The sequence below is a fragment of the Amblyraja radiata genome, chromosome 21, assembly GCF_010909765.2.
Source record: "Amblyraja radiata isolate CabotCenter1 chromosome 21, sAmbRad1.1.pri, whole genome shotgun sequence".
Taxonomy (NCBI): domain Eukaryota; kingdom Metazoa; phylum Chordata; class Chondrichthyes; order Rajiformes; family Rajidae; genus Amblyraja; species Amblyraja radiata.
The window spans coordinates 18,142,057-18,156,756 of NC_045976.1; the positions used below are offsets into that span (position 1 = coordinate 18,142,057).

The 14,700-nt window shown below is 39.7% G+C and overlaps 1 protein-coding gene across 4 annotated transcripts in view; it reads left to right on the forward strand.

Annotated features, from left to right (window-relative positions):
- apaf1 (apoptotic peptidase activating factor 1) overlaps positions 1 to 14,700 on the forward strand; it is a 188,013-nt gene that overhangs the window by 22,711 nt on the left and 150,602 nt on the right. For all 4 annotated transcript variants that reach the window (XM_033039685.1, XM_033039684.1, XM_033039683.1 and 1 more), the window contains exons 8-10: positions 9,322 to 9,560; positions 11,898 to 12,065; positions 13,339 to 13,470. In XM_033039685.1, coding sequence (XP_032895576.1) covers positions 9,322 to 9,560; positions 11,898 to 12,065; positions 13,339 to 13,470 — 539 coding nt within the window. The remainder of the gene's footprint in view (positions 1 to 9,321; positions 9,561 to 11,897; positions 12,066 to 13,338; positions 13,471 to 14,700) is intronic.

A 14,700-nucleotide genomic window follows, 5' to 3' on the forward strand; every position in this document is an offset into this window, starting at 1 on the left:
TAATTGAACACTCTATAAACAAATACATTTGGTTTTGTGGGTTTGAAAGGAAGCAATCGCTAAAGTAAGTTGGGGGAAAAAAAGATACTGGCCTGTAATTTGTGGAGTAACACTGGAAAATGTTTGCCTACAGTTTTCATTGAGAGCAACATCTGTGCAGTTAAAGCTGGAATCCAGCAAATGCTGTCAGTGATACCCATCTCTTCCATCAGCTGCACCGTTTCACTATTTAAAAAAAAAGAAAAATGTTAAGCTTTACTCAATTATGAATTATGGAGCTTTTAGTGACTTACTAAATCCAAATGCTGCTAAGCAACTTACTAGTCTTTAAAAAAAAAACCTACTGCTGAAGTGATGACTCGATCTCTCAAACGATTTTAAAAGTTGGTTGACTGAATTTTTCAAAGCTTGTGGTATTTCAGTTTCTCACTTAATCCTATACGAATTTCCAATCTTTGGATTTCTGCAAATGCTAATAGTATGAATTATAATCCTCACCTTTTACCTGCTGCATTGCTGTCGATGATAAATGTTCAATATGGTTGACTGATACACCTGCCTCCTGCCTCTCCCAGTACAAGATGCAACACATATCCTATAAATAGTTCCAAATTCAAAGTGACATTGTATTTGAGGAAATCTATGCTCTGGAGTCTGCTAAAACATTTTGCATTGCTTTAATTGAGGTCCATGGTGAGTAACTTTCTATCTGTAATAAAAACTGGGCCAATATGTTTTATGTCAAGTCATGTTCTTGTCTTTGTAAATTTGTGTAGAATTAACTAGTGTACAACTTTATGCTAATCAACACTGACCTGGATTTCTGGTATATATAAAATATTAATTCCACATATTCTGTCAGTCACACTTCAAGCAGACAAACTCAAATTTTTCCATGTTACAATTAAAAAGAAGTAATATGAAAACCATAAGTATGAAGATGAAATAGAATGCAGATGTTGGAATCTGGACTAAAAATGAGATCCTGGAAGAATGCAGTGGGTTAAGCAGCATCTCTCGAGGCTAAGGATATAAATCAATTTTTAGGCCAAGACCCTGCCTCGGGTCTGAGGAGGAAGGAGAACGATTGCTAATATACTAGATGGAGTGGTGTGTGGGAGATTGTTGGATGATTGGTGAAATTAGACAGAGGGGTGTTGGACAGATGAAATCCAGTGGAGGGAGGGAATGTGATAGGTGAACAAGAAAAGGTGGACAAGTGAGTGTGTTAGGGAGCAGAAGACTGGTGCGGGTTACTTCAAATTGGTAAATTCAATATTCATTCCATTGGGCTGCAAGCTACCCAAGTGGATGTTGTTCTTCCAATTTGCATTTAGCCTCTTTGTAGCAATGGAGAAGGCTGAGGACAGACTGATTGGTATGGGAGTGGGATGGAGAGTTAAAAGCTCAAGATGGCTGTGGCAGACAGTGCTTCTTCTTCTTGCGTATGGCGTGCACAGCCTAAAGTTGTAGGGCAACTTGTTCTGTTTGATCTTATTTGATTGTGCACGCCAGGTTGAAAGAGGGCGGACCACGTGAAGGTTGCAATCTCCCACCCTGCAGACAGCGCTCTACAATGTGGTTGCTTAGTCTATACTTGGTTTCTCCAATGTTGGAAAGCCGCATTATAAGCACTGAACGCAGTAGACCAGGTTGGAAGTGATGGGGTTATCAAACATAATCCCACCATTGTTTACACTTGCCCTTTCTCCCACTTTCTGCTTTTCACTTCATGACCCCCTGGTAAGCTCATCCCTCCCCAACCACCGCTGCTTATCATCTGGCATTTATCCCAGTTATTGTAGTAGATGCAACACCCATCCCATCACTTCTTCATGGTGAATTACATACGTAGTTGCGATGTTGCCACTTCTACATTGGTGAAACCAAGTGTAGACTGAGTGACTCTTTTGCAAAGTGCCTGGACTCCTTCAGCAGTGGCCATCTTGAGCCATCGATCACATGTTATGTTAACTCTCTTTCCCACTCCGACACCATGCTGCCTATCCTCGGCCCTCACCATTGTTACTGAGAAGCTAAATGTAAATTGGAAGAACAACATCTCACATTCCACTTGCCGAATGGTATGAACATTGAATTTTCCAATCTCACATAACCCATAGCCCTGGCATTCTCCCAAACACACTCACCTGTCCACCTTATTTTCTTCTGTAGTTGTTTATCTTTCCCATCCCCTCCCCCAATTGGATTCTATCAGCTTATTGTCCCCTCAGCTACCAGCCTACACACACACATATCCCCGTGCTATAAATCTTTCATCTTCTCACTGCAGTCCTGATTTAGAGATTTCAATCTAAAATGCTGACAATAGACAATGGGTGCAGGAGTAGGCCATTTGGCGCTTCGAGCCAGCACGGCCATTCACTGTGATCATGGCTGATCATCCACAATCAATATCCCGTTCCTGCCTTCTTCCCATATCCCTTGACTCCGCTATCTTTAAAAGCTCTATCTAACTCTCTCTTGAAAGCTTCCAGAGAATTGGCCTCCACTGCCTTCTGAAGCAGAGAATTCCACAAATTTGCATCTCATTCCTCATCTCCGTTCTAAATGAAGAAAGTGAAGTGGAATGAAAGTGAAGAAAGCTAATGGAATGTTGGCCTTCAAAACAAGAGGATTGCAATATAGCAGTAAAGCGGTTCTTCTGCAGTTGTACAGGGCTCTGGTAAGACCACATCTGGAGTATTGCAGGTCTCCTAATTTGAGGAAGGACATCCTTGTGATTGAGGCAGTGCAGTGCAGTTCATGAGATTGATCCTTGGGATGGCGGGACTGTCATATGAGGAAAGATTGAAAAGACTAGGCTTGTATTCACTGGAGTTTAGAAGGATGAGGGGTTATCTTATAGAAACATATAAAATTATAAAAGGACTGGACAAGCTAGATGCAGGAAAAATGTTCCCAATGTCCAGAACCAGGGGTCACAGCCTTAGAATCAAGGGGAGGCCATTTAAGACTGAGGTGAGAAAACTTTTTCACCCAGAGAGTTGTGAATTTGTGGAATTCCCTGCCACAGAGGGCAGTGGAGGCAAAATCACTGGATGGATTTAAGAGAGAGTTAGATAGAGCTCTAGGGGCTAGTGGAGTCAAGGGATATGGAGAGAAGGCAGGCACGGGTTATTGATAGGGGACGATCAGCCATGATCGCAATGAATGGCCTCCTCCTACACCTATTTTCTATGTTTCTAAATGGTCCACCCCTTATTCTTAAACTGTGGCCCCTGGTTCTGGACTCCCCCAACATCGGGAACATGTTTCCTGCCTCTAGCTTGTCCAATCCCTCAATAACCTTATATGGTTCAATAAGATCCCCTCTTATGCTTCTAAATGCCAGTGTATACACCTTTTGTCTGCACAGATGCTAACTGATCTGTGGAGTACATTCACTTTGTTGTACATATATCTGCTCCACCTTTTCTCCTACTGAAAACTAACTTGCATCTCCCTTTCCCAACTTGTGACAAGAGATTGCTGATCTGGAACATTGACTATTCTTTTTTCCACAGATGCTGCCTGACCTGCTGGGATTTCCAGCATTTTCTGTTTTTATTTCAGCCTGTTCGTCATCTGAAATTCTTTTTAATTTTCATTCCATTTTGAAGCTTTACCCTAAGTAGCAGGAAGTAGCTTTATAATGGTTGCTGAATCAGTCCCAGTATTTCTAACTGTTCTCGCCTGAGCAAGTAAACTATTGTTTCATCGTATGTACTGATTTATTCAAATTTGGCAAATTATTTTATCTTTAAATATTGCAGTAATAGGATTTGAATTGGTATTGGAATTGTTTATTCCATTGAGTACTATATTTTCTCTCCTATTTTATATAATTGGAATTAATTGGCATTGTTTGAATATAGGTCAAAGGACCAGGAAAATACAAGAACTCGCCAAAGTCTTGCTCTAGGCCATGTAATGTCATTCTTATTTTCACTTACACATGGGGAACAAATAGCAGTTCATTGAACTGAAAACAGAACCAAACAGAGCCAGAGCAATTTCACTTTCTCGTTTGTTATTTATTTGATAGCTATTTTGTTTAAAAACAACGAAAATAACGGGTTGACAACACTTTCATAATTTGTCCATTTGACTTTTCTCAAACAACTATAAAGTGGAGCAATGAGATTCTACTGCACCAGTTTTCTAGCCTTTTGTGACAGATGGTGCTGCAGGAACTTAGCATGATGTATATGCAGAGAACATAGCAATGCTTCATAGCAATGTTTAATGGTGAACTGCAAAACAAAGTGCCTCTCTCTTGTAGATGATTAGAAAGTTGTGATATAAACTTGAGGACAGTGGTGGTCTTTATTGTCAGTAGTAAGGCAAAAAAAATATTGAAGGTACACAAAAATTCTGGAGAAACTCAGCGGGTGCAGCAGCATCTATGGAGCGAAGGAAATAGGCAACGTTTCGAGCCGAAACGTTGCCTATTTCCTTCACTCCATAGATGCTGCTGCACCCGCTGAGTTTCTCCAGCATTTTTGTGCAGCTTCGATTTTCCAGCATCTGCAGTTCCTTCTTAAATAAAAATATTGAATTTGTTTTGTGGACTATGATACATATCTAAGACAATGTGTTTGAAATCTTTCACTGACAAGTGAAACTGCTTGGAGTAAAATACATTTTGATGAAGTGCTACAGAGTTTCAATCAATAATTTAATTTGACTTTTGTGACACCTTTGTTAGCTGCCTTTTTTCCTTGAGGTCCAGCTATGAAGAAATTTGGCACTTCTTTGGATTGGGTCCTATGCCACCTCAGATTATTGAACGCCAATGTTTGGCCGTCATAGTTTTTACTCTATATGAATATAATCATTTTCACCTTGAGAAGATTATGTTACGATTTGTTCATATTCCAGTTCTTTAAATAGTAACACGCTTCTGGACAAATGGTAAAAGTGCTCAGCTAACAATATTAAATTGTGGAGCTGAGTTTGATTATTCACATTTGTTCATTTCAATTTTTTGTTTTGTTAATTCCAGGAAATTCTCTGCTTCCTGGAGCATCCATCTTTAAGCTTTAAGCCTAATGGGGCTTCCCACTTAGGCGATTTTTCAGCGGTCTGCCGGGGACTCAAGTTGCCGGCAGTCGCCTGAAAAACCACGAACTGGAATGGCGATCATCAAGGAACAAAAGTGATATGAATTAGAACACACGCACACACAATGCAGGCGGGTGACAGGGCAAGCGGGGGGAGCGCTCTCTAAAAAATTCACATGGTGCAAAGCCAAGGTGACATAGACACACACCGCGATGAACAGGAAGGTTGGCGCAGTAAAAAAGATGGCTAAAGCACAGTGGACAGTAAGTCCTTTAAAAGGGGGGGGGGGGGGGGGTAGGAGTGGAGACAACTTTTAAGAAGCCAGAGATACATGGCTGTGACATTTAACATTACCGTTCGGTTATCCTTGGTTCTGAAAACTGCTGCTTACCTTTTTTTCCCCCAATGAGCCAATGAAATTTCACCTGTCAGCACTGGCTCCAACCTACGAGAACCTTCGACCTCCTGGCAACCCACTAGGAACTCCTGGCGATCCACCTGCGGCTTGAGAATTCTCGCTGCTCTCCATGGCGGCTTCATTCTAGTCGCTGCTAATTTTTCAACATGTTGAAAAATTCACATCGGCCATAATTAGGCTGCAACTAGTTCCCAGAATGCGGGAACTCCTCAGGACCATGAAGGCGACTCCCCGGCAACCACCCGCCAACATGTGGTTACCATGCGGCGACTGCATAGTCTCCTGCAGTCGCCTAAAAAGTAGCCTAAGTGGGACAGGCCCATAAGATGTCACAAATTATTTTCTTCCTTTAACATTGGAATGCTTACAAATATACAATTTAAAAAAAAACATGTGCAATAACACACTAATATCAACTAGCCTTAATTTGGCTATCATTCGCCTATAACAAAAATCAGATTGTTGCAAAGAAGTACGATTCACGTTATTTTCCCACACTCTTTTCCAATTTTCTCTTGTTCCCTCTCCTTGTTCCTATCGACAATGACCCTTTCCTGAAATACAGTTCAGGTGCTGAAGACTCAAATACTGAAATTCGATTGTGGCAGACACTCTCACTTTAAAAATGAGTTGAGTCGAGATAACATTGGGAGATAAATGCAAGGTAAAGTTCACTAATAAAGGATTTGAATTAGAAGCATGTGTGACATGACCACCTATGCAAATTACAGTAAAACTCCAATAAGACAGCACCTAACAATTTTAATGGTACTGGATGGGCAGATTTTCCAGACTACAGAATGTTATTCTTAGTAAAATCCCAACACACTTTTAATTCACTTTTTGATAATGCACGATAATACAATACATTTTCCAGTGAGCCAATTGACGTTAAATGGAATACGGTATACAGAACCTGTATATTTTAATGGGATCAAGGAAAATGGAGTTTAAAGGAAGACTGCTAATTGGATCCCAGATAACAGATGCTGAACCATTGGGAATTCAGAACAATCTTTGACAGATTATCAGAGTTTTACTGTAGTCTTGAATGCTCTTATATAGTTATAAAGAGAAGTATCTGCCTGTACCAGGTGCACAACCTTTTATCCGAAAGCTTTGGGACCAGACACTTTTCGTAATTCCGAATTTTTCGGCTTTCGGAATGGAAGATTTTTAGCGTAGATTTTAACGGCTGGCTCAGTGGTAGAGTGCTCGGCTCATATCTGCAAGGTTGCGAGTTTGCGCCTCGATCCCAGCAGTTACTTGATCGCGAGTTTGAGTCTTCAATGTAGTTTTTTCATGCAGAATAGGAGAGAATAGGGAGGGTTAGGCTGGGATCATTCTCTGCGAGATTATCTTAGTGTGGGAGACAAGTGTAGGAGAGGTGTACTGACTGTGTGGGCAGAACTTTGGAAGTGATTGCCCACCATTCTCAAAAGCCGCTGTGTCTCCCTGTCCCTGGGATAGCAGGGGGCGATCAAACAGCACAATACCTCCCTCCCCTCCAACTCCAGAGGAATCCGCTCCCCGATGGGCCGCTACGGCGACAAGTGGCAGTTCGCCCACAGCCCGAGCTGCGCAACCCCAAGAACAAGATGTACCTTGCACACCATCAGCTTCTGCCCCTACGGGGAGCGTGTTCCTCTGGAGTTGGAGCGGGGCTGGGCTGGAGTTGCTGATCTGGGATCTCCGTGCTTGCAGTGGGCCTGGGGGTCGGTGTCCCGATGAGGGGGCGCAGCTCGGGCTGTGGGAGAACTGCCACTTGTCGCCGTAGCGGCCCATCGGGGAGCGGCTTCTGGTGGTCCTGACCAGTTTGCAGTTTTCCTCTGGAGTTGAAACGGGGCTGGGCTGCTGCTGGCTGTGGGTCTGCGGGGATCTCCGTGCTTGCAGTGGGCCTGGGGGTCTGTGTCCCGTTGGTCCTGACGTCTCCGGTGACTGGCACTGACCTGCTGGCATCGCCGACGTGAAGACAGTGCAAAGCCCCCACGCCGGTGCAATGGGCGGGGAGCTGGAGAGGGGAGGGATGGGGTCACACACATGGCCGGGAAGCAGAGGGGTGTAGGTGGGGTGAAACTGAAGGGAGCGACAATCTGCTGCTGCCTGCCCGCTGAGTTAAAAAGTTGCCACGCAAGACTCACGATACACTGTGTATCGGTAGTCTACCGTGGGAACTTTTTAACTCAGCGGGCAGGCAGCAGCAGATTGTCAATTATTAACCCTCCCGCGCAATATACCCTCACCTTCTCTTTTATGAATGGGGATTTAGTTCCCCTTTCTTCGAGGACCGACCGGAGGTTCCGCTGTCACCTCTGCGGGCCACCCTCGGTGAACGTCTTCAAGGACCGAAAAAATGTCCGCTATTCGGAGCTTTTCGTTATTTGGAATTTCGGATAAAAGGTTGTGCACCTATACTACTCTTTTTACACATTGCAGCCCCAGTGCTAATCTCTTCTGCAGGCAACAGGATCATTCAAAAATAATAATTTCTTCCTACTATAAATGTAAAGCTTCTTTCATAGTGGTGGTCTATATTATGATTGTAATCAAATTATTACATCTTCTTGGCATCTTGAGGTTTGTGGATGAGGTTCAAGTATTGGAGATGAGGTAAGGTGGAGAGAATTTCAGACAATGGACACAGTAAATCAAAATCACGGAGCTCTGAATGGTTTGGGCAGGCAAATTAATGAACAGCAGCTGTTTCTGTTACGTGGCAAATAGGGAAAGAATGGCTTTGAACTGCAGGCATAATATTAAATTTGAGGCTTTAGCAGCTCAGTACAGGTAACAGCGTGGCCTCAAGAAAGGGAATTATGTTAAATCTCTATTCTTGTTTAGTAAGGGTGTGGGTAAGACTTTATCTGGTGTATCTGGTAATGGTTCAAGGTAAGTTAACTTGGCTGACATCTTGTCAAAGGGTCTTGGATTGGTTGGAGAGATGAAGTGCCAGAGTCTGTATTCACTTATTCAGAAATCGAAATGAACCAGATTCTGATCTGATTGAGATTATCACCATGTTTAAACAGAGATTAGAGAACAAATTGGGATTTTAATTATTTTACTTCTGGGCTATTATGTTTATTGAATGGATTGTTTGGAGAAGCAGAGGATGCAGATAATGTGGAAAGGGATAGGCTATTAAGGGAATGAATGATTGAATGGCCTTAATTTTTTGAAGCTGGTTTGTGGTTTTTCCTGGAACTGTATTTTACATTATTAAAGTTCAAGGTGGTTAAATTGTCTTTTCCAGATATAGTGATTAAGATCTAGTAGTCATTTCATTCCAAATGCCCACCATCTGAAATTAGAAAACATAATGCTAAAGGTCAGCGTACAAAAATAGACACAAAGTGCTGTTGTAAATGGTGGGTAACCCTGTGGGAGATTTCTGCTTTGAGTTGCTCTTGCATTTCTGTTCTTTGTGGAATCCTTAGTTAGCTGCAAGCACAGCTTGGGCTGTGCCAAATTATTGTGCCAAACTGGCTTAGGAAATTTGGAGTAGAGGCCTTGCAAGATTCTGTTTGGTTTGATAATCATGGGGAAAATCATTTAATTGATCGGAGCTTGTTTAAAAATTAGCTTTAATCATAATGTGATGCATTGTTTGCCAACATAATAATTGACCTTTTCTGGCTCTGACTTTATAAAGTAACATTACATTTTGTTCTCTGTTTATTTTCCATTTTGAACTACCTATTATTATTTGCCCGGATGGCACATATAACATGATTTTTCACAGTATCTTGATGCACGTGGCAATAATAAATCAATACCAATAATCTCGCTATTTTTCTGAAATACTTTAATTGGAAACATGTATTAATATTTTTCAGGTTCCCCTCTGGTTGTCTCCCTTATTGGTGCTCTGTTGAGAGAATTTCCAAATCGTTGGGCTTATTACCTCAAACAGCTACAGGGTAAACAGTTCAAAAGAATTCGTAAGTCATCCTCCTATGATTATGAGGCACTCGATGAGGCTATGGCAATTAGCATTGAGGTATTGGAGCACGACCATAGAGAATACTACAAGGACCTCTCTATACTTAAAAAAGATGTGAAAGTACCAACTAAGGTAAGTTGTACTAATAATATGTGAATTTGCATTTAAAAGTTTGATACCTGTGATTTTTCATTAGTAGGTGGTAATATGTGGAGAAGTTACTAAACACTGTAGTAAAAAGTAGTAAACACTGCCCAGTCCATCGGCTCTGACCTTCCTTCCATCGAGGGGATTTATCGCAGTCGCTGCCTCAAAAAGGCTGGCAGTATCATCAAAGACCCACACCATCCTGGCCACACACTCATCTCCCTGCTACCTTCAGGTAGAAGGTACAGGAGCCTGAAGACTGCAACAACCAGGTTCAGGAATAGCTACTTCCCCACAGCCTTCAGGCTATTAAACCTGGCTCGGACAAAACTCTGATTATTAATAACCACTTTCTGTTATTTGCACTTTATCAGTTTATTTATTCATGTGTGTATATATTTATATCATGGTATATGGACACACTTATCTGTTTTGTAGTAAATGCCTATTATGTTCTGTGTGCTGAAGCAAAGCAAGAATTTCATTGTCCTATACAGGGACACATAACAATAAACTCACTTGAACTTGAGTTTACATTGAGTTGACGTATTTATATCGATCATGGGATAATTTGCTAGTTGTAAGCAATTCTTGGTCTTTACCAAATTATTGGGCCAAAGTGCCTCAGGAAACTTGCCGTAGAGGCCTTTATCGTTCCCTGATCTATCTAAGTATTTCTAAAGCTGTCTAAAGAAAATTCTAGTCTCAGTTCGTGGAGTCTTCTCACGGTATAATTCACAGAGAGAGTGCACAGATTGCAAATGAACATTCAAGGCACTTATAGTGGCTTACAATTTTGGATGGCACACTAGTTAGCACCAATGCCTCACAGCTCCAGAGTTCAATCCTGACCCCTTTGCTATTGTTCAGACTCTGCATTTTCTCTTCCATGTCCCAAAAGTTAATTGGCTGCTACAAATTATCCCGTAATATGGATTAATGTCAAAGGAAAAAAGGTGAGTTGATGAGCATGTGAGAGAGAGAACAAGTCATAAGGAAATAAAGTGGAAGAATAGGACTGATGATTGCTTCTTTGGAAGCCGGCATTGGTTGAATGGCATCTTGTGTTATTAGTACAAAATAAGATAATGCATCTTCTTGGTCCACTATATTCAGAGCAAGTGGGAGAATATAATTGACATTTTAATATACGTTTACAGGCAATTGTATGTTATGCCATTTTGCCGTTGGCACATGAAAAGGAGACGGGTGGTGATGCAGCCAAACATGTCTTCTTGGTGGTTTTCAGCTACTGGAAAATTGGCAGATGCTGCTGGAAAACTAGACCCTCTACTTCCATGGATAGCTATCACTTTTGGACAAGGTGTAAACATGTGAATAAGTTGGCTGATTTCTATTATGTGACCTGGAGGGCACTTTCTCATATTAAGTTTATTTCAAACTCTGAGTAAATAGTAAACTCTGTATTGCTCTTTACAGATGGCGGTATGAGGTGACTGAAAAGACGCACTGAAAAGTGAATTGTAATTTCATTTGCTGCATTGTGGAATGAGCAGAATTATCTGTAGAATAGTTCCCGCTCATATATATTCAAACTTACCACTTCTGACGTGAGCCATTTTGAAACTTACCTTTAGTGAGCAGTGGAGTTTGATTATATCAATCCTTTTGACAGCCTTTCAAAAATAGCTAATTGTGGATAGTTCAAAGAAAACTGGTTCTTAAACATATTGAAAATGAATTATTCTGAAGAAAACAGTGGAATTGCGTGTAATATGATTCATTTTATACATTGATAAAACATCACCAATAAATCTGTCAGGATGATGTGGAGATACCTTTGGCCACCTTATGATAGTAATCTAACTGAACTGAAGTAATTGTCTCCTGGATGGATCAAAACGTTTCACATATCAACATTTTCAATCAAAATAAGAGCAGAGAACACAAAATAAATTTTGCTTGCATTTTTGTGGACTTGGGTGAATGCAAATTTGCTGTCTTTTGTTAAAAATCTTTCAGTATGATTCATCCATTATCTTTGTTGGAGTGAGGTCTGCCTTTTTATTTGTTTTTTAAATAACGAGAACCATCCCTGCAAGCATACTAATCAAATGCCAAAGAGTTCACATATTTTGCTTTAAAATACATATTTCCATATGTTTTCAAAGAAGTTTTGAATTTTGGTGTACCAATCTGGGATATTTAAACACTTAGAACAGATAAAATTTATATGGGTCTTGATCAAAGGAAGTGGGGCATATATATTGATTGATACTTGCAATTAATTTTCTTTAGAGGAATAAAAAATTAGAAATGTCTTGTGATATTTATTATTGTGATCTTTCATATCTTGAACAGGTTCTGTGTATTCTGTGGGAAATGGATGTGGAAGAAGTGGAAGATATTTTACAAGTGTTTGTCAACAAATCTTTACTATTCTGTGACCGAAACAAGAGATCGTTTCGGTATTACCTGCATGATTTACAATTGGACTTTCTAACTGAACAAAATCATGATCAACTGATGGTAGAACTTATTTCTATAAACATCTTTTACTTCATTTTGCATACTTGACTTCTTGTATACATTAGTTTTACTTTAATTAACTAACTGGGTGGAACTGTGGTACGGCTGTTATAGTTGCTGCCTCAGCACCAGAGAACCAGGTTCGATCGTGACCTCGGGTGCTGTGGAGTTTGCCTGTTCTCCCTGTGATCTCATGGGTTTCCTCCAGATGTTATGGTATTCATCCACATCCCATAGACATGCAGATGTGTAGGTTAATTGGCCTCCATAAATTGTTCCCAGTGTGTAAAGTGGGATAACATAGAACTAGTTTGAAGGGGTTAGCGATGGTTGGCGTGGAGTCAGTGGGCCTAAGGCCTGTTTGCATGCTGCATCTCTAAACCATTAGAAAGCATGTGCACAGAAATATGCATTTCCAAGAGGTGCCAAATATTTTGGATATTACAACATTTTTACAATGTGATTTGAGATTATAATCATTTTTGTTTGATGGACAAGAGGCAGTAAGGGTGGAAAATAATAAAAACAGACTGTGCCATCTATACCGAGCATGTACTGGTCAGAGTGCTCTTGGTGTGAGCCTTGGTTGCTAACAATTATTGTTGTAAAGTCTGGAATACAATAGTGTGTGTGGTATTGTGGAATGGCTATAATGGCCGTTATCTGAAGTTGCTTTATACTCTTCAATCCCTGCGTCCGCTGAACACTCCAAATTAATTATCATCTTCAGTGGTATTTTGGCCTATCTGTGCAGGCTCATAGATGAATCCTATTCTCACAATAATTCTTCCTGCATTCTATTCTCCACAAATCCCCCATCAATTTTCCTTTGATTTCACCGCTCACCTTCACTGAAGGCAATTTGTAATGGATTATTTATCTATCAATCCCTATCTCTTTAGGATGTGGGAATAGACCAATACACCTGGAGGTAACCCACAAAATAAATGTACAAACTCCCCACAGCCACACAAGATCGGGATTGAAGCTCGTTACAGGAGCTGATGCAAAGCTCAGATAGCTGTACCTTTGTGCCACCCATCTGTGGATCCCCACAATGTACAAACCAATGGTCAGAATATGTATAATGAATGTACTGCCATTTTCAAAATTGTAGTTGAGACCTACAATTGGAGCAGGTTCCCAATTTTCATTTTTAAACTGTGTATTAGTGAAAAATAAAATGAGTACAAGACTATCCAATGTATGCACATTATTTATTATTAGAACACTTGAAGAGTATTTAATGGATTACTATATTTTTTTTATTTAGGATTTACATGTCAAAATGGTTCATCAGTATCAGAAGACATATAAAAATGGATTTCCATCTCCTTCTGATGAGGATTATATTTATTGGTACAGTTTTCTGGCAGACCATATGGCCAAAGCTAATTTGAAGAAGGTCAGTGCTCATTTTGTAAACACAAAAGTAAAACCTACCTTAAAGATGCCGGTTGCCATTGCTGAAATAACTATATCGAGATAGAAAATGTACTTGTACCATAATAAATGTAAATATGGGTATTTGTACCATATAGAACATGTACTTATACAGGTCACAGAACCCTGTCATGATCTGGTCATAGCTTTTCCATTTATTGTTGCCAAGACCACAGTGCAAGAAAACAGTTGTGTAACACTCAAGGTTATCATGGCTTCTTGCAATTGGGCTAATAACCTTATCTGTGGCTATAAATGTTCATTTCTTCCTTGTTTTTATGAACTATTTTGTGTTTAAAATGTCATTTTTAAAAACTGTTTATATTTAGTTAGTTTTCAAGCAGCCATAAATGTAACCAAAGAAGAAACAATTAAGATTTTTTTTGTGTGCTATTATTAGGACTGATTTTTTAAGCTGCAATGAAGATAAATTAATGTCTCCTTATGTGCTTTGTTTAATTCATTATATACATTTGAAAGGTTGAATATCCTGATGATATTTATTTTACCTGATTGCATTAGAAACTTTATTTGACAAGCAGATAGCTTTAACTCTGAGGGAGGTTAGGTCTTGTCATGAAACAGTTATAGCATTATAACGTGACTCTTACTATTCAAATTACCAATTGTTATTCTTGCTTTTCAATGTTTTTGCTTTAGTTGCCATTTGCTTGACAAAATCATCTGGAATTTATTAAATGGTAGATTCATGAGTTAGTTCCAGACATATTTCAGTGGCATCACTTTAAAAATTGCATGACTTTGTGCACACTTGCTGTTAGTATCATGGAAAATTATTTTTTGGTTCTATTTGGGCATATTTAAAAGGATGATATTGGTTTTGTGTAATATATTTGTATTTTTAATTTGTAGCACAATAAAATAGATTTTTTTAAATTAATTTAACTGTAGTGATTAGTTAATTTGAGGTGGTGGTCCATGAATGCAGATAGCTTTGAATTAATGCACCTGAGATACCTCTGAATTTAATCTGAAGAATTGTTTTAAAGTTAACTGAGGAAGGTTAAAGCTGTTGCTTTTTATTTTTCCATTCACACGTTCCAATCCATTTTATTGCAAAGATATTTGAATGTTGTACAATTAATGGATGTGCGTTACAGTTGTAATTATGCAAAATTCAGTTTAGCTTAAAAACAACCATGAATAGACATTTCATTTTCGCTGCATTTGT